General features: G+C 42.7%; 1 protein-coding gene across 1 annotated transcript; it reads left to right on the top strand.

Annotated features, from left to right (window-relative positions):
• Nucleotides 1-11,509: 11,509 nt before the first annotated feature.
• On the top strand, nucleotides 11,510-18,421 carry LOC141088022 (uncharacterized). The gene is made up of 2 exons (XM_073573870.1): nucleotides 11,510-14,757; nucleotides 15,033-18,421. The coding sequence occupies exons 1-2, from the start codon at nucleotides 14,332-14,334 to the stop codon at nucleotides 15,534-15,536; spliced, it is 930 nt and encodes a 309-aa protein (XP_073429971.1). The 5' UTR covers nucleotides 11,510-14,331; the 3' UTR covers nucleotides 15,537-18,421.
• Nucleotides 18,422-21,139: the final 2,718 nt, after the last annotated feature.

Genomic DNA, 21,139 nt, shown 5'->3' with positions numbered 1-21,139 from the left:
AACTAAAGTCTTCATCTGAATGGGAACCTATGTAAATTGTCTCCTTAGACTAAAATCTATATCTCTGTGGAGGGGTGGTGGCCCTGCTTTGATTAAAAACACCTGCGGCTAACAGGTGGAGTGCTTAGTCAGAAGGTTAATGAATACAAATTTAAAAAACTGACCGTCACATCCCAGCATAAGCATAGTGTGAACAGGTGCTTAACTTAAGGGCCTTTTACACATAGAGACGCACCAGCGATAACGATAGCGATCCGACCAGGAATAGATCGCTGGTGTGTCGTTACGTGATCGCTAGATAGCTTTCAAACAGTCCAATCTCGTCAACGACTCTAGACAGATCAGCGATCTGCATAGCGACCTCGTTGGTCATTGAGTACCTTTCACATTACTTAACAGAAAGCGATTCAGACCTTGGTGGGCGTGCGTCAGCGTTTCATTTACAACGCCCCCCAAGCACCGATTGGTGGTCACCGATGCACGGTCATTGGCCGGCAGCGTCATTAAAGAGGACGTAGTAGCCTTTCAGTTTAAATCTCTGGAGCGCTGTGGTTAGCTTCTAAACCAGCATTTTTCTCCTTAGAGACAAAAGTGCATTTTTTGGTTTGATTTTGCTATTCGTCCTTCAGCAACCCTCTTGAAGACTCATCAGCGTTATTTTCCAATACCTCCATTTTTGAGACCATCTGAAGAATCAACAGTACTAGTTATGTTATTTTTTTTTCTCCTCCATAACTTTCGGATTTTTCACACCGTCAAAGGTAGGTTTGTTTTGGGTCAAAAGTTATAATTTTTGTGTATGCAATTTTATTTGTTTTATTTTATTATTTTATTTTAATTTAGAAACCGTGCCCGCCCCCACCCCCATTCTTGTAATTGTTGAACGTGATACTTTTATAGGTCAGCGACCAAGCTTATGCGATTCAAACTCTTTTTTATCTAGTGTATGTCCATTGTGTCCATATGCACATGTCTGGGCAGCCATTTTAGTTTAGAAACCGCGCCCGCCCCCATTATTGTTATTGTTGAACGTGATACTTTTATAGGTCAGCGACCAAGCTTATGCAATTCAAACTCTTTTTTATCTAGTGTATGTCCATTGTGTCCATATGCACATTCTTGAACCATGCCGTAACTGAGCCACAGTGCCGAAATGAAACGTTCTCACCATTTCCTTTTCTTTTTTTTTAAAGATGGCAGCAAGTAGCAAGTAGCCAAGACTTCATACGCCAATTTATTGACATGTATCGGTCAATGCCCTGCCTCTGGAAGGTGAAGTCGCCAGACTACAGTAATAAGTACAAAAAGAAGGTTGCATATAAGAAACTTGTGCATCTATATCAAGAACATCATCCCTGCGAATCGGTAGATGAGGCTGTTATTAAAAAAAAAATACAGGCACTACACACTGTCTACAAGAAGGAATTGAACAAGGTGGAAAAGTCTACTAGGTCGGGGGCGGGTACCGATGAAGTGTATGCTCCAAGGTTGTGGTACTACAACTTACTGGAGTTTACACGAGACCAGGAAATCCCCCGGCTTATGCATTGTTCAATGTCACTGCCTGAAGAGGAAGAAACAGTGACACGGCCTGATTCCCCTCTTGTCGATGTAAGTATGTTTTGGGTTTCCCTCAAAAAACCAATGATACATAGTTATGTACATGCTATTGTTGAATTTTAATGAATAAGTCCATGATTGAAAACTTTGTTCACAGCTGATAACTGTACATGTGTAATTGTGTTATCATTACATAATTTCTACAAATGGTCGATGTCATTACATAGCCAGTACCACTTCTCCCCCCTCATAATAATTTCTGACAACACTTTTTAATTTTTCTGTGTTTTAACCTGTTTTTTCTGTTCTTGCAGCATGTTACAGAAGATGTCTCACCTACACCATGTGTCATACAGGAAACCCCAGCAACAGCAAACGTAACCGACGACAGGATGTCCATCATTGCAGAGGAGGAAAGTGTGTCCGCGGGAGCATACACTGTGCAAAGGCGTCTCCCAGTGAGTCGAAAAAGAAAGGCCACCGCTCCTCCTTTTCCATTTTCCAGAGTTTGTAGATTTAGCTAAGAAAATATTGGTGCTGCAGGAGAAACAAGCAATTGGTGGCTTTGCACACATGGTGGACGAAAGACTTCGGTCTCTCGACGGAACGCAAAGGCTTCAGGCCGAGAGACTAATCTTTGAAACGCTAAATAAAGCTTCTGTCGGCAAACTTACATGCACTTATACTCTTGTGGATGGCCAGTCTATGTCACAAAACCCATGGCCGCAGACGCAAGAACATGTAACCAGCACGCCAAGAAGGATGATTCAGCCAATACAGAGCATGAACTTGGAACCCCACATTTCCAGTGTGCCCCATTCATAAATCCTGCAAGGCAGCAACTTAATGACTCTGACTGTTTTTACACTCAATTATAGTTTTAATGTTTACTTTGTTGTATTAATTAAAGAACCCGTTTTAGTTTTGTATCCTTATTGTTTGAAAAAAAGAAATAAAATTTAAATTTTTGCATTACACATGATCCCTGTTACAAGTTCTTTGTAGACTGTGAAAAAGTGGTTTGCTGCGCGATAAAGGCAGGTTTCATTGTCTGCTGTGTAGTTAAGTAAAGCCAGCAATTAGCCCTGTACGTGTAGTGTTCCATACGAAAAAGAGTGTTTTCTTATAACATTAATATTCTATCTGTTACGATGCCAAAAAAAGGTGCCACATGAGAGGTAGAATTGATTTTTCAAAATAACATTTTTTTAATGTTTTAATTACTGACAGTGTCAGTTTCTTAATTTTTAATTTTTTTTTTTTTTTTGGCTTTTTAATTCATTTTTTATGATAGATTTTTAAACAAACCTTTTTAGTTTTACATATGTCATCATGACATATATATATTTTTTTTTAACAAAAAAATAAGAAAAGGTAGAACATAAAATATAACTCGAAACAAAATTAAATGTTTTCACCCTGCGGTTGGGCTGCCACAAATTGGTCCAGCATCACTCCGAGTTGGTGTAACGCAGACATCGCCCTCCTGTGTGCTGCCAAGAGATCAGGTAAGGTTAGTATTTCTGTTGAGGAAATTGACATTGTTTAGATTATTATGCAGGATGTGGCTGCATATGCGGTCATAATCAATGGCCAATATTCTATAGGTGAGAATATGGGGTAATAGCTATAGGCGGCAGCATATGGGGCATAGTATATTTGGCAGCAAAAAGGGGGCTTTTTCAATGTGGCTGCATATGGGGGCATAGTGCGTGGGGCAGCATATGGTGGCATAATGTAGGTGTGGTAGCAAATGGGGCCATATCCTATGGGTCGCAATATGGGGCCATAGTGTAAAGTGGCAGCAGATGGGTGCATACGGTTCATTCTTGCGGTCAAACACTTACGTTTTTGTGCCGCCTCTGACTCATCTGATGAGGAGATAACAGCCCTTCCACGTCGAGTGGCAACACGTACTAGAAAAAAAAAGGTATATATATAATATATATATTATGTCAACAACTATTACACAAATTATCATTTCAAACATGCTTCAAACAAGAAAAAAGTTATTCGATTACCGGAGGTCGAGTCTGCTCCAGCTTCTCGGAGTGATGCTGGAGAAAACACACCCATTGGGGATGAAGTGGAGGAAGCAATTTGTGGTTGAGGCGTTGAGGGGGGCGAGGGGGTCCTTACGGGCTCTGGTATCTAAAAATTGGAAATTGTGCAATGAGCATTTCCAAAGCGGTAAAAACATCCAAAAGCAAACGGTATTGTAATACTATATAATTGAAACCGAATACTTCTTTCTAATGTTGTTATTATCTCTCTCTCCAACAAGCATCTTTTTTGTATATAACTTATATATTTTTTTTTTTTTTAATTTTTACCATCAGGTCTGTTTACAATTTTTTTGCTTTGGTTTCCTCCCTGGATCACACTTTGGGTTTTTTAAATTATTACAAATCAAAATCTCTTTTCCTTCCCCCTCATGTGAACCTTGACTTCCTCCTCCCCCCCTTTTCTTTTATCTTTCAACCCAATTAAAATACTAATAACATAAATAAACGTATTTTAAAAACTTACGGGCTCAGCTTCAGGAGATGCTTGCAGCGGCGGGCTTGCGTGTTCTGCGGGGGCTGGTGGTGATGGGGCTGGGGCCGCTGCATGCGCCGCTGTTGGGAAAAAATTAATACTGAGCGCAATACCACTTCAACTTGAGTTGTGCAATTTAACATGTGCGAATGGAAATTTTTTTATTTTTTAAACTGTAAACCCTGTCGTAAAAAAAAAAAAACACTTTAAAAAGTAATATAACATGTGTAAAAACCATACTATCTGGAACACTCACCTCGCTCCCTTCGCACTTGTTGTTGGAGGCTGGTGAGGAGGTCTCTTGAGCGAAAGCGCAGATCCGCCAGTTTTTTCCTTATTTGTGTCGTGGTGCGCTCGACTCCGAAATGGCGTAACAGCCCTCGCCGGATCCTCCGCAACACAGCCCGCTTGTGTCTCATGGGGTGTGCATGCGCCTGTCCACACGCATAATCCCGCCTCTCCATCTCCTGTACCAGGAAGCGCATTTCGGCCTCCCCAAGGTGTAGCTCTCTGTCTGCCAGCCATTGCTTCCTGTTTTACTTTCACTCCGCAGCAGGGACGACCACAAGAAAGTCGTGACGTCACGACGTTATCGTGCCTCTTTTGGTGACGCTACTGCGTTATTCAAATTAATATGGTACTAGTGCGCGCTTATCGGTGACGCTATAGCGTCCACTTGAGGGCGGTTATAAAATGGCGTCTTCACGCCGATGCTACAGTGCTGATACTGTGTCGCAGGGCCATGTGCGGGATTTTACTGTATATACCAGGCTGGGCTGGGCTTTATATAACGTGTGTGGCTACCCACCATATAGCATGCGGGGCTGGGCTTTAAATACCGTGTGGGGCCGGGCTGTATATACCGTGCGGGGCTGGTATTTATATACCGTGTGTGGCTGCCCAGCATATAGCATGCGGGGCTGGGCTTTATATACCGTGTTGGACTGCCTTGTATATACCATGCGGGGCTGGGCATTGTATAATGTGTGTGGTTGCCTTGTATATACCGTGTGGGGATGTCCTGTATATACTGTGTGGAAAATAGCACATTGGAACGTTCCCTTTTTTTCTTTTTTCTTTTAAAAACCACAAACACTTTGTAAAGTAGTAACAATTTGAATTTATTGTTGTATTTATCACACAAGAATAAAATAAACATGTTAAATATACACTTTTGCTGTTTAGATTTGATGCTGCCAAGTAACAGCACCAGGCTCATTAAAATATTGGCAGTAATGCTCCCTGCAGGCCTTTGCATCATCACGGTTTCTTCCCCTTGCCAGTGCTTGAAGTCCAGGTACTGCGGGATCATTGTCACGCCACCCACCAAGAAGAACCTGACCATTTGTCGTGTCAACAGAGTCCACAAAGGCAGGCGGAGTGTAATCATTTGCATCGCGGCGCCGCAGAAAATTGTGCAGCACGCAACAAGCCATAACGACCGAGTCAATGGATTCCAACTTTAGGTTTATGGGTGTGTGGAAAATCCGAAAGCGGCTGGCCATGATGCCAAACGCATTCTCCACAACCCTTCATGCCCTTGACAAATGGTAGTTAAATATCCGTGTTTGCTCTGTCACACTTTTTTGGGGGTACGGTTTCAGCAGATTGGCATGCAGCGGGAAGGCTTCATCACCGACAAAAACAAAGTTGAGGTTGGCAGTTGTCTCTGTGTTGGGAGGCAGGTTCAGGTCACATTTGTTCAATCGCTCTCCAAAAAGTGTATGTTCTAACACTCCCCCATCTGAAACCCTGCCGTTCATGCCTACATCAACATTTATGAACTCGTAGTTTGCATTAACAAGGGCCATAAGGATTACACTAAAATAGCCCTTATAATTGAAAAAATAGGATCCACTTTTCGGCGGTTGGGTGATCCTCACATGTTTACCATCCAAAGCCCCCCCACAGTTTGGGAACTGCCAAAGCCGCTGAAAATCAGAGGCAATATTTTTCCAGTCCGCCTCTGTTTTTGGAAACTGGATGTAGCTCGTGAGGCTTTGAACTATGGCATTGCATGTTTCAGGAATCAAACTGCAGAGCAGTGACAAAGAAACGGCAGAAGAAAATTGCAGATCTTTGAGTGATCGTCCGGTGGCCCGGAATCTCAGCGTCACGGTCAATCGTTCGTCTACCGGCACAGCAGCTCGCATTTTGGCATTTCTCCTTTCAATGAATGGGGTCACCCTGGCTAGTAAAAATTTGAAAGAGTCCTCTGACATCCGCAGATAGTTCCTGAAATCCTGAGGATTGTTCTCCTGCAGTTCTCTTACGAGCTGCATGTGTGAGAATTCGGACCTCTTCGCCAGCCACTCTCTGGTCCTTATGCGCCGCTTTCTTTTGGACCGCCTCTTTTGCATCAGTGCCTCTTCATGTAGCCGACCACCCTCCAACACCAAAGCAGCAGCCACAATAGTACGTTCTGCGCTGTTCATGATATACAAACTGCAAAATAAAATAAAATCATTAGACAATTTGGAAACAAGAGCTTCAATTGTATAAAGCCAACAGATAACAACAATGGGGTGGGAGCGGTCTGACACCTGAAATGTATGCCCCAGGCCAGTGCGTATGGACACTATGAACATACCATAGGAAACAGTGAAAAACTGATGCATGGTCGCTGAGCTCTAAAAGTGTCACGCTGAAAAGTAGCAAGAAAAGGGGGGCGGGCGCGGTCTGAAACTAAAATGGCTGTGCAGGCCCAGTGCGTATTGACACAATGGACATACAAAAGGTAAAAAAAAATTAAATTGCTGAAACATGGTTAATAATAAGCAATAAAAGTATTACGCTACAAAACAGCAAGCATGGAGGCGGGCGCGGTCTGTCATCTAAAATGGCTGCCAACGACAATGCGTATGGACACAATCGCCATAGAAAAGGAAATAAAAAAGAGTTTGAATTGCAGATACATGGTCGCTGTGCTTTCAAATTGTTACGCTCAAAAATAGCAAGAATGGGGTGGGCACGGTTTTTAACAAAAAATGGATGCCCAGTCCAATGCATATGGACACAATGTACATAGAAATGTTTAAATTGCTGATCTTGGATCGCAGAGCTTGAAAAGTGAACGCTTATCAATAGAGAAAATGGAGGTGGATGAGTGTACAACAAGGGGCAAACTACAATGGGGGAAGGCAACTTTCGGTACTATTTAAATACATACCTGGCAAACAGAGTTGTTCTTTGATAAATAAAATGAATCCACAAATAAAAGCGCAATAGCGATTGCGATAGGGACGCTGAAGCAACCGCGGTGTGAAAGCCGTTAAAATAAAAACGCTGTAGCGACTCACACAGGAACATTGAAGCCAAACTGGTTAATAACATCCACTATGCACGGGAACAAAGTGTTGAATGAGGCACTGTGAGCGCTGTAAAGACCAATAGGGGCAGAGGAGGCATGGCCGGTTAAGTCACGCCTGTGTCGCTGAGCCCTGCGTCACTATCGACGTCGCTCGTCGTTTTTAAGCTTCAAACACAACGATAATTACTGGCCAGCGGGACGCAAGCGATGGAAAAATGTACCTGCACATTCGAGCACGATCAGCGATAGCCGATGGGGCGTCCGGTCGCCGCTACATTTCACACGTAGCGAGATCGCTAGCGATATCGCTGTCGCGTCACAATATCGGTGACTCTTGAGCGACATCGCTAGCGATCTCGCTTAGTGTGAAACCCCCTTTAGAGTCACCAACTCATATACATTCAAACAAAAAAGGAAGCACACTGTAGCGCCATAACATGCAAACATAGTTTTTCATTCTTCTAATGCAGTAATGCAATTCATTTTTCATAGGCCACCTCCCCTCCACAGAGATATAGATTTCAGTCTAAGGAGAGGATTTACATAGGTTCCCATTCAGATGAAGACTTTAGTCAAAGTGAGGAATGGCATTAGGTTAGGGTCCTGGAAAATGAGAAATGCCTTACCGTGGCTCCCAGGTACACATAAATTGCCCATTTTATGAGCTAGACTTTCTCAATTTTTCATACTTCTAATGCAGCAATACAATTCATTTTTCATATTTCATGGTTGCATGTTATAGCGCTACAGTGTGTTTTTAGAAAACTAACCTTGAGGTTGCAGTTTTTTGGGATGTTTTGTGGCCAATCCTGGGTAGAGCGAGGGAGGGTAACATTTTCTAAAAAAAATGGATATCTTTTAGCCACAATGACATTATTTCAACACCCCAGACCCACAAAACCGATTACCTGATTGTGTAAGCTGCAAAAATACAAGTATTGCCGACAAATCGGCTATAGAAGTTTTGTGCAAATGAGGCTGAAAATTCAACAAAGAGACAGCAGTTCCACTCCCTTGGCTCTCAGCTCCATTCTCAGCCTAACTCCACCATCCACTAGGTGATTGACAGTGCTGGTGCAGTATGTCAGTCACCAAGGGGAGAGTGGAGTCAGGCTGAGAATGGAGCTGGGAGACAAGGCAGTGAAAGTTTTCCCCTGTCCTTCCCCTCCAGAGCTTTTCCAGCATTTTAATTTCAATACAGCAGCACTTTTGTTTGATAAAGGTACGAAATTACTTATATTGTCATAGCCCACTCAGTCATGTAATCAGTTTAGGGGGAGGCTGAATGAGCTGGTAGATTCCCTTGGACCCTTAATGACCAATGCTACGCGTTTTCATTATTGTATCATATTCCTCAGTGCTGCCTTTTTATGACACTGAGGAATAAGTACAGTGTTCCCATGTCAGCAGCAACTGAATGGGTATCAGCTGTTCACTACAGCTGACACCATGATGCCATTGCTGCAGTCTATTCTAGCACTGACTGTGGCTATTTAGCCTCTTAGATGCTGCTGTCAATAGCATCAGTGGCCATAATTAACAGATGGAGGGGGTTCAGAGTTTGCCTGCCATGGTAGCCATAAGCAGGGGCTGTCAGGCCAAGTGTTAGTGTAAAATTACACATGAAATGCACTGCCATACATGAGTATTACCTTGTATTATGCCAGTTAAAGTAAAATATTAAAGTCCCATAATGAGAGTAAGCAAAAAGTGAAAAAAGGTTCAATAAAGTTTGTTAAAACATAAAAAAAAGCAGAAACATGTTTTGCCATTATATGTTATAAAAATCATGCATAAGTGGTATTGCTATATACAGAATCACGCAACTTATACATGGTCACATTGTTTAACCAGAATAGTGAATATGGAAAAAAATGTATACATCCAAAACGGTGTATTCTTTTTTCATCAGCCGCACAAAAACTGTTATAAGAATCACACAAAAAGTTATACACAAACCAATGTACAGCGTGGGCCATTTATATGGATACACCTAAGTAAAATGGGAATGGTTGGTGATATCAACTTTCTATTTGTGGCACATTAGTATATGGGAGGGGGGAAACTTTTCAAGATGGGTGGTTACCATGGCAGCCATTTTGAAGTCAGCCATTTTGGATCCAACTTTATTTTTTCCAGTGGCAAGAGGGTCATGTGACACATCAAGCTTATTGAGAATTTCACAATAAAAACAATGGTGTGCTTGGTTTAAACGTAGCTTTATTCGTTCATGAGTTATTTACAAGTTTATAACGACTTACAAAATGTAAGAATAAATCAAACTTCACTGCGCTTATGCTCAAGAAGTAATATAATGAAACTGGGAAACAGAAAAGCGCAATAGGGTCTTATCTGGTGGTAATGAGATAAATATGACAAAGGTCTACTCACCCTTTCCAGGAGAGATATAAGCATATAAAACTGCCGTCAGCCTGCTGCACGCCCGAAGGTCCACTGCGTGACCTCCAATACGGATCCTTATGGATATAATGTTATTCTCGGGCTTACTGTGCGCTGCTTGACCAGAATGAAATCACCACAATATGAGAAATTTGACCATTTATTTCTACGGGAAATAAATGGTCAAATTTCTCATATTGTGGTGATTTCATTCTGGTCAAGCAGCGCACAGTAAGCCCGAGAATAACATTATATCCATAAGGATCCCTATGCTCAAGAAGTAACAGATGAACAAAGGCCAAAAAATCACAATAACCAAGGTTACAATTGGAATATAACCCTTTGCTAATGTTACACCCAAACACTGACAAGTAGCGGTGAGGCTATAATTAGAGGTAACAGGTGAACAATGGCCAAAGATATCGCAACAACCAAGGTTACAATTGAAATATGACCCTCTGCTGATGTTGCACACAAATACTGACAAATAATGGTGAGGCTATTATTAAACCACACAAACGTTGAGTAAATTCAGCTCATAAGCCCCTAAAAAGCTCAGATGATTAGAGGCCAAAAAAAACCCCCTGCTCTAAACAGAGGTTGCATTAGCACACACTCCCTAAGAGATGGTGGTGAGGCAGTGGTTAAATCACACACATTGCGCTCTAACCCACACCAATGAATGGTGGCAAGTTTAGATACCTACTTGCAATGATAAGGTGTTGGGTTGCCAAGTTTCGCTTCAAAGCAGTGAAGTAGCGTGTGACATGTAGAGGTGCGCTCGCAGAGCGGCGCTGATTAATGAAATCCAGCTGACAGGCGGGGGTAGAGAGCAGGGAGCTCTGAGAAGGCAGAGGCTGACGGCGGGCTCCAGCCGTAGAACCGCCGCCGACACACTGTAGGAAACAGGTCGCTGGGAGCGTGACTTCACAGGACCAGCTGCTAGGCTGGACGGGGAGTGTGAGGGGTCCGTTTGAACGATGCGTTTTGAGGTACGCAGTCCCTGTTCATCGAGGTTACAGGCACTGACCCTGGCCCGTCCTGATAACCCCCTGCCTCCCAGTTTAGCTCCGCCCACTCTACTTCAATTTACATTTAAACACCGCCTATGTGAAAGTGATTGCACAGACTTATGTCCACAATATTGGAGACATATATTTTAAATTAAATTAAATAAATTAAATTAAATAAATGCAAAATTGACTGTAAAGTGCAATGGAAGTTAAAATAGTTAAATTAATAGAATAAACATATAAAACTAAATCTATTCTCTATTTAATTATTAATAAGAATGAAATAAAACATAGGGAATTAAAAAATAAAGAATCTTGTGTGCACAACAACATAAGACCTGCATGCTGGATTGCGATATTTGAATAAAACAGCAGAAATGAAAAATACAAATAAAAGGAATTCTTTCTGAAAAGGAGGACCCCATAGATCGGTTTTGCAAAGACGAAATTAAATTTTTAAGTTTATATTTGGATTTGGATTCAAATTTAAAAGGCATAAAATTCAATTTCGTAATTTAGGCCTTTGGGGGCCATACTATCCAGGAGGAAAATCCACCTGTATGCAATTCTGGACATTTGTTTTAAAAACTCGCCCCCTCTTGGATTGGAGTGCACTAGTTCAATACCACAAAAGGATATGCCATGACAAGATCGATTGTGGGTATCCAAGAAGTGGCGAGACAGGGGATGACCTCTAAACCCCTTGTTAATGTTATCTAAATGTTCCTTGATGCGAACTGATAGCCTTCTTTTTGTCCGACCTACATACAGCTTATTGCAGGGACATAACAAGCATTCTAGAGATTGTAGAACGCCTGAGAGGCATTGGGGAAGATTTGAAGGACTTTCATGTAGCCGCATTACTGCTTAGTGGTCTTCCAGAAAGACATGACACGCTTGTAACCGCACTAGATGCGCGCCCAGATGATGAACTTACATTGGAGTATGTCAGAGGGAAGCTCATAGATGAATATAAGCGGAAAGCGGAAGGTGTAAACAGCAGGACATGCGATGCAGAATGTGCTTTACAGACAAAAAATCTAAATGATAACAGAAAGCACCTAAAAGAAACACGTGAATGTTTTGTTTGCAAGAAATCAGGACATTTGAAAGCCGACTGCAGAGTCTGGAAAGCTAGAATGAATCAGCTGAAAAAGCAAAGCAGTCTTCAAAGGGTTAAAAGTGATGTGTCTGCAGAAAATGATTCTGTGAATACTGAAACTGCATTTACTGTCAGTGTAAATACATCAAAGCATGCATGGTTTATAGACTCTGGAGCAACTAGTCACATGACTAATAACAAGGACTTCTTTTCTAAGCTTGGTCTCAGTCTGCAGTGCACAATCCACCATAATCACTACTTGGTCATTTTCATGTGACATTGGCTGTTTATTCTTCGCATATGGTTGAAACCGCCCAAATTGAGACTTCAAGGAAATCTCTGCTGACCAATCGCCAAGAGAAGCATGAAATGCTATTACATGTGAGCTATAGAGTGCTGCTTCCTAAGATAGACACAGGAACGCTTCTTGTGGTAAATCACCGGTTGATTTATTATGGAACAGCATAATCTGTAGCGGGGTTCAGTAAAGTAAACATGGCCTTTCAGGCATAATGGCAAAACCAAAAAAATAGCTTATGGCAAAGTCCATATGCCTTAGCGATTCAACCACTCAGACCCCAATGAGTCTTCACCTCCACCTAGAGCCACATCTGGAGTCTCACCTCTCCAAACCACAGCACAGAAAAAAAACAGTGGCTGTATATTTAACATCCCAGCCACACCCTTGAGATGGAGATATGGTGAGTAGACATCCCGCCCACCTCTTACCTACTCAGTTACAAACCTGTCCCATTATGTCATGGCTGATTAACTCCTTCTAAACATAGCATGCTGAAGTGATACTTATGGCTTTCTAGTTCATGGAAGAACGCAGTCTTGTGACACATATCTCCCCTCATATACCGTGCCAGTGACCCTGTCACAATAGGCAAACCTTCACATCATCTTGCTTTCTGTAGTACGTCTCTAGAAAACTAATTTAAAAAAACTGACCATCACAAGCAAGCATAAACATAGTGTGAACAGGTGCTTAACCTATAGTCACCAACTCATATACATTCAAACAAAAAAGGAAGCCCACTGTAGCGCCATAACATGCAAACATGAAATATGAAAAATTAGTTGCATTACAAGTATGAAAAATTGAGAAAGTTTAGCGCATAAAATGGCCAATTTATGTGTACCTGGAAGCCATGGTAAGGCATTTCTCATTTTCCAGGACCCTAACCTAATGCCAATCCTCACTTAAACTAAAGTCTTCATCTGAATGGGAACCTATGTAAATTGTCTCCTTAGACTGAAATCTATATCTCTGTGGAGGGGTGGTGGCCCTGCTTTGATTAAAAACACCTGCGGCTAACAGGTGGAGTGCTTAGTCAGAAGGTTAATGAATACAAATTTAAAAAACTGACCGTCACATCCCAGCATAAGCATAGTGTGAACAGGTGCTTAACTTAAGGGCCTTTTACACATAGCGACGCACCAGCGATAACGATAGCGATCCGACCAGGAATAGATCGCTGGTGTGTCGTTACGTGATTGCTAGATAGCTTTCAAACAGTCCAATCTCGTCAACGACTCTAGACAGATCAGCGATCTGCATAGTGACCTCGTTGGTCGTTGAGTACCTTTCACATTACTTAACAGAAAGCGATTCAGACCTTGGTGGGCGTGCGTCAGCGTTTCATTTACAACGCCCCCCAAGCACCGATTGGTGGTCACCGATGCACGGTCATTGGCCGGCGGCATCATTAAAGAGGACGTAGTAGCCTTTCAGTTTAAATCTCTGGAGCGCTGTGGTTAGCTTCTAAACCAGCATTTTTCTCCTTAGAGACAAAAGTGCATTTTTTGGTTTGATTTTGCTATTCGTCCTTCAGCAACCCTCTTGAAGACTCATCAGCGTTATTTTCCAATACCTCCATTTTTGAGACCATCTGAAGAATCAACAGTACTAGTTATGTTATTTTTTTTTCTCCTCCATAACTTTCGGATTTTTCACACCGTCAAAGGTAGGTTTGTTTTGGGTCAAAAGTTATAATTTTTGTGTATGCAATTTTATTTGTTTTATTTTATTGTTTTATTTTATTTTAATTTAGAAACCGTGCCCGCCCCCACCCCCATTCTTGTAATTGTTGAACGTGATACTTTTATAGGTCAGCGACCAAGCTTATGCGATTCAAACTCTTTTTTTATCTAGTGTATGTCCATTGTGTCCATATGCACATGTCTGGGCAGCCATTTTAGTTTAGAAACCGCGCCCACCCCCATTATTGTTATTGTTGAACGTGATACTTTTATAGGTCAGCGACCAAGCTTATGCGATTCAAACTCTTTTTTATCTAGTGTATGTCCATTGTGTCCATATGCACATTCTTGAACCATGCCGTAACTGAGCCACAGTGCCGAAATGAAACGTTCTCACCATTTCCTTTTCTTTTTTTTTAAAGATGGCAGCAAGTAGCCAAGTAGCAAGTAGCCAAGACTTCATACGCCAATTTATTGACATGTATCGGTCAATGCCCTGCCTCTGGAAGGTGAAGTCGCCAGACTACAGTAATAAGTACAAAAAGAAGGTTGCATATGAGAAACTTGTGCATCTATATCAAGAACATCATCCCTGCGAATCGGTAGATGAGGTTGTTATTAAAAAAAAAATACAGGCACTACACACTGTCTACAAGAAGGAATTGAACAAGGTGGAAAAGTCTACTAGGTCGGGGGCGGGTACCGATGAAGTGTATGCTCCGAGGTTGTGGTACTACAACTTACTGGAGTTTACACGAGACCAGGAAATCCCCCGGCTTATGCATTGTTCAATGTCACTGCCTGAAGAGGAAGAAACAGTGACACGGCCTGATTCCCCTCTTGTCGATGTAAGTATGTTTTGGGTTTCCCTCAAAAAACCAATGATACATAGTTATGTACATGCTATTGTTGAATTTTAATGAATAAGTCCATGATTGAAAACTTTGTTCACAGCTGATAACTGTACATGTGTAATTGTGTTATCATTACATAATTTCTACAAATGGTCGATGTCATTACATAGCCAGTACCACTTCTCCCCCCTCATAATAATTTCTGTTATGTGTTTAGACAACACTTTTTAATTTTTCTGTGTTTTAACCTGTTTTTTCTGTTCTTGCAGCATGTTACAGAAGATGTCTCACCTACACCATGTGTCATACAGGAAACCCCAGCAACAGCAAACGTAACCGACGACAGGATGTCCATCATTGCAGAGGAGGCAAGTGTGTCCGCGGGAGCATACACTGTGCAAAGGCGTCTCCCAGTGAGTCGAAAAAGAAAGGCCACCGCTCCTCCTTTTCCAGAGTTTGTAGATTTAGCTAAGAAAATATTGGTGCTGCAGGAGAAACAAGCAATTGGTGGCTTTGCACACATGGTGGACGAAAGACTTCGGTCTCTCGACGGAACGCAAAGGCTTCAGGCCGAGAGACTAATCTTTGAAACGCTAAATAAAGCTTCTGTCGGCAAACTTACATGCACTTATACTCTTGTGGATGGCCAGTCTATGTCACAAAACCCATGGCCGCAGACGCAAGAACATGTAACCAGCACGCCAAGAAGGATGATTCAGCCAATACAGAGCATGAACTTGGAACCCCACATTTCCAGTGTGCCCCATTCATAAATCCTGCAAGGCAGCAACTTAATGACTCTGACTGTTTTTACACTCAATTATAGTTTTAATGTTTACTTGTTGTATTAATTAAAGAACCCGTTTTAGTTTTGTATCCTTATTGTTTGTTTGAAAAAAAGAAATAAAATTTAAATTTTTGCATTACACATGATCCCTGTTACAAGTTCTTTGTAGACTGTGAAAAAGTGGTTTGCTGCGCGATAAAGGCAGGTTTCATTGTCTGCTGTGTAGTTAAGTAAAGCCAGCAATTAGCCCGGTACGTGTAGTGTTCCATACGAAAAAGAGTGTTTTCTTATAACATTAATATTCTATCTGTTACGATGCCAAAAAAAGGTGCCACATGAGAGGTAGAATTGATTTTTCAAAATAACATTGTTTTAATGTTTTAATTACTGACAGTGTCAGTTTCTTAATTTTTAATTTTTTTTTTTTTTTTTTGGCTTTTTAATTCATTTTTTATGATAGATTTTTAAACAAACCTTTTTAGTTTTACATATGTCAACATGACATATATATATTTTTTTTTAACAAAAAAATAAGAAAAGCTAGAACATAAAATATAACACGAAACAAAATTAAATGTTTTCACCCTGCGGTTGGGCTGCCACAAATTGGTCCAGCATCACTCCGAGTTGGTGTAACGCAGACATCGCCCTCCTGTGTGCTGCCAAGAGATCAGGTAAGGTTAGTATTTCTGTTGAGGAAATTTACATTGTTTAGATTATTATGCAGGATGTGGCTGCATATGCGGTCATAATCAATGGCCAATATTCTATAGGTGAGAATATGGGGTAATAGCTATAGGCGGCAGCATATGGGGCATAGTATATTTGGCAGCAAAAAGGGGGCTTTTTCAATGTGGCTGCATATGGGGGCATAGTGTGTGGGGCAGCATATGGTGGCATAATGTAGGTGTGGTAGCAAATGGGGCCATATCCTATGGGTCGCAATATGGAGCCATAGTGTAAAGTGGCAGCAGATGTGTGCATACGGTTCATTCTTGCGGTCAAACACTTACGTTTTTGTGCCACCTCTGACTCATCTGATGAGGAGATAACAGCTCTTCCACGTCGAGTGGCAACACGTACTAGAAAAAAAAAGGTATATATATATATTATGTCAACAACTATTACACAAATTATCATTTCAAACATGCTTCAAACAAGAAAAAAGTTATTCGATTACCGGAGGTCGAGTCTGCTCCAGCTTCTCGGAGTGATGCTGGAGAAAACACACCCATTGGGGATGAAGTGGAGGAAGCAATTTGTGGTTGAGGCGTTGAGGGGGGCGAGGGGGTCCTTACGGGCTCTGGTATCTAAAAATTGGAAATTGTGCAATGAGCATTTCCAAAGCGGTAAAAACATCCAAAATCAAACGGTATTGTAATACTATATAATTGAAACCGAATACTTCTTTCTAATGTTGTTATTATCTCTCTCTCCAACAAGCATCTTTTTTGTATATAACTTATATATTTTTTTTTTTTTTTTAATTTTTACCATCAGGTCTGTTTACAATTTTTTTGCTTTGGTTTCCTCCCTGGATCACACTTTGGGTTTTTTAAATTATTACAAATCAAAATCTCTTTTCCTTCCCCCTTATGTGAACCTTGACTTCCTCCTCCCCCCCTTTTCTTTTATCTTTCAACCCAATTAAAATACTAATAACATAAATAAACGTATTTTAAAAACTTACGGGCTCAGCTTCAGGAGATGCTTGCAGCGGCGGGCTTGCGTGTTCTGCGGGGGCTGGTGGTGATGGGGCTGGGGCCGCTGCATGCGCCGCTGTTGGGAAAAAATTAATACTGAGCGCAATACCACTTCAACTTGAGTTGTGCTATTTAACATGTGCGAATGGAAATTTTTTTATTTTTTAAACTGTAAACCCTGTCGTAAAAAAAAAAAAAAACACTTTAAAAAGTAATATAACATGTGTAAAAACCATACTATCTGGAACACTCACCTCGCTCCCTTCGCACTTGTTGTTGGAGGCTGGTGAGGAGGTCTCTTGAGCGAAAGCGCAGATCCGCCAGTTTTTTCCTTATTTGTGTCGTGGTGCGCTCGACTCCGAAATGGCGTAACAGCCCTCGCCGGATCCTCCGCAACACAGCCCGCTTGTGTCTCATGGGGTGTGCATGCGCCTGTCCACACGCATAATCCCGCCTCTCCATCTCCTGTACCAGGAAGCGCATTTCGGCCTCCCCCAAGGTGTAGCTCTCTGTCTGCCAGCCATTGCTTCCTGTTTTACTTTCACTCCGCAGCAGGGACGACCACAAGAACGTAGTGACGTCACGACGTTATCGCGCCTCTTTTGGTGACGCTACTGCGTTATTCAAATTAATATGGTACTAGTGCACGCTTATCGGTGATGCTATAGCGTCCACTTGAGGGCGGTTATAAAATGGCGTCTTCACGCCGATGCTACAGTGCTGATACTGTTTCGCAGGGCCATGTGCGGGATTTTACTGTATATACCAGGCTGGGCTGGGCTTTATATAACGTGTGTGGCTACCCACCATATAGCATGCGGGGCTGGGCTTTAAATACCGTGTGGGGCCGGGCTGTATATACCGTGCGGGGCTGGTATTTATATACCGTGTGTGGCTGCCCAGCATATAGCATGCGGGGCTGGGCTTTATATACCGTGTTGGACTGCCTTGTATATACCATGCGGGGCTGGGCATTGTATAATGTGTGTGGTTGCCTTGTATATACCGTGTGGGGATGTCCTGTATATACTGTGTGGAAAATAGCACATTGGAACGTTCCCTTTTTTTCTTTTTTCTTTTAAAAACCACAAACACTTTGTAAAGTAGTAACAATTTGAATTTATTGTTGTATTTATCACACAAGAATAAAATAAACATGTTAAATATACACTTTTGCTGTTTAGATTTGATGCTGCCAAGTAACAGCACCAGGCTCATTAAAATATTGGCAGTAATGCTCCCTGCAGGCCTTTGCATCATCACGGTTTCTTCCCCTTGCCAGTGCTTGAAGTCCAGGTACTGCGGGATCATTGTCACGCCACCCACCAAGAAGAACCTGACCATTTGTCGTGTCAACAGAGTCCACAAAGGCAGGCGGAGTGTAATCATTTGCATCGCGGCGCCGCAGAAAATTGTGCAGCACGCAACAAGCCATAACGACCGAGTCAATGGATTCCAACTTTAGGTTTATGGGTGTGTGGAAAATCCGAAAGCGGCTGGCCATGATGCCAAACGCATTCTCCACAACCCTTCATGCCCTTGACAAACGGTAGTTAAATATCCGTGTTTGCTCCGTCACACTTTTTTGGGGGTACGGTTTCAGCAGATTGGCATGCAGCGGGAAGGCTTCATCACCGACAAAAACAAAGTTGAGGTTGGCGGTTGTCTCTGTGTTGGGAGGCAGGTTCAGGTCACATTTGTTCAATCGCTCTCCAAAAAGTGTATGTTCTAACACTCCCCCATCTGAAACCCTGCCGTTCATGCCTACATCAACATTTATGAACTCGTAGTTTGCATTAACAAGGGCCATAAGGATTACACTAAAATAGCCCTTATAATTGAAAAAATAGGATCCACTTTTCGGCGGTTGGGTGATCCTCACATGTTTACCATCCAAAGCCCCCCCACAGTTTGGGAACTGCCAAAGCCGCTGAAAATCAGAGGCAATATTTTTCCAGTCCGCCTCTGTTTTTGGAAACTGGATGTAGCTCCTGAGGCTTTGAACTATGGCATTGCATGTTTCAGGAATCAAACTGCAGAGCAGTGACAAAGAAACGGCAGAAGAAAATTGCAGATCTTTGAGTGATCGTCCGGTGGCCAGGAATCTCAGCGTCACGGTCAATCATTCGTCTACCGGCACAGCAGCTCGCATTTTGGCATTTCTCCTTTCAATGAATGGCATCACCCTGGCTAGTAAAAATTTGAAAGAGTCCTCTGACATACGCAGATAGTTCCTGAAATCCTGAGGATTGTTCTCCTGCAGTTCTCTTACGAGCTGCATGTGTGAGAATTCGGACCTCTTCGCCAGCCACTCTCTGGTCCACATGCGCCGCTTTCTTTTGGACCGCCTCTCTTGCATCAGTGCCTCTTCATGTAGCCGACCACCCTCCAACACCAAAGCAGCAGCCACAATAGTACGTTCTGCGCTGTTCATGATATACAAACTGCAAAATAAAATAAAATCATTAGACAATATGGAAACAAGAGCTTCAATAAAGCCAACAGATAACAACAATGGGGTGGGAGCGGTCTGACACCTGAAATGTATGCCCCAGGCCAGTGCGTATGGACACTATGAACATACCATAGGAAACAGTGAAAAACTGATGCATGGTCGCTGAGCTCTAAAAGTGTCACGCTGAAAAGTAGCAAGAAAAGGGGGGCGGGCGCGGTCTGAAACTAAAATGGCTGTGCAGGCCCAGTGCGTATTGACACAATGGACATACAAAAGGTAAAAAAAAATTAAATTGCTGAAACATGGTTAATAATAAGCAATAAAAGTATTACGCTACAAAACAGCAAGCATGGAGGCGGGTGCGGTCTGTCATCTAAAATGGCTGCCAACGACAATGCGTATGGACACAATCGCCATAGAAAAGGAAATAAAAAAGAGTTTGAATTGCAGATATATGGTCGCTGTGCTTTCAAATTGTTAGGCCGGTTTCACACTAGCGCATTTTCAACGCGCGCACGGCCGGGGGTAGCTCCGCCCCCGATCCGGCTCTCTGCCCGGCGTGCCCGCCCCTTCCTTGTAGCGCCGCCTCCTAGCGGACGGCGGCGCCTGCGATCGGCGCACCCTATCTTTAGCATAGGGTGCGCCGATCGTGCGCAGGCCGTGCGCTAGTTGCGCTTTGACCTGCGCTGCGCACTTTTGACGGTGCGCCGTGCGCGCCAAAATCCGAAAAGTTTGATTTTGGCGCGCACGGCGCACCGTCAAAAGTGCGCAGCGCAGGTCAAAGCGCAACTAGCGCACGGCCTGCGCACGATCGGCGCACCCTATGCTAAAGATAGGGTGCGCCGATCGCAGGCGCCGCTGTCCGCTAGGAGGCGGCGCTACAGGCAAGGGGCGGGCACGCCGGGCAGAGAGCCGGATCGGGGGCGGAGCTACCCCCGGCCGTGCGCGCGTTGAAAATGTGCTAGTGTGAAACCGGCCTTACGCTCAAAAATAGCAAGAATGGGGTGGGCACGGTTTTTAACAAAAAATGGATGCCCAGTCCAATGCATATGGACACAATGTACATAGAAATGTTTAAATTGCTGATCTTGGATCGCAGAGCTTGAAAAGTGAACGCTTAACAATAGAGAAAATGGAGGTGGATGAGTGTACAACAAGGGGCAAACTACAATGGGGGAAGGCAACTTTCGGTACTATTTAAATACATACCTGGCAAACAGAGTTGTTCTTTGATAAATAAAATGAATCCACAAATAAAAGCGCAATAGCGATTGCGATAGGGACGCTGAAGCAACCGCGGTGTGAAAGCCGTTAAAATAAAAACGCTGTAGCGACTCACACAGGAACATTGAAGCCAAACTGGTTAATAACATCCACTATGCACGGGAACAAAGTGTTGAATGAGGCACTGTGAGCGCTGTAAAGACCAAT

This window comes from Dendrobates tinctorius, unplaced genomic scaffold (assembly GCF_039654945.1).
Source record: "Dendrobates tinctorius isolate UK_male_01 unplaced genomic scaffold, ASM3965494v1 ptg000037l, whole genome shotgun sequence".
Lineage (NCBI taxonomy): Eukaryota > Metazoa > Chordata > Amphibia > Anura > Dendrobatidae > Dendrobates > Dendrobates tinctorius.
This window is presented reverse-complemented; position numbering and strand designations above follow the sequence as displayed.

Coding starts and splice junctions, on each gene's coding strand:
- LOC141088022 (XM_073573870.1), top strand. CDS start 14,332: ATGGCAGCAAGTAGCCAAGTAGCAAGTAGCCAAGACTTCATACGCCAA. Junction 14,758..15,032: donor CTGATTCCCCTCTTGTCGAT/GTAAGTATGTTT, acceptor CTGTTCTTGCAG/CATGTTACAGAAGATGTCTC.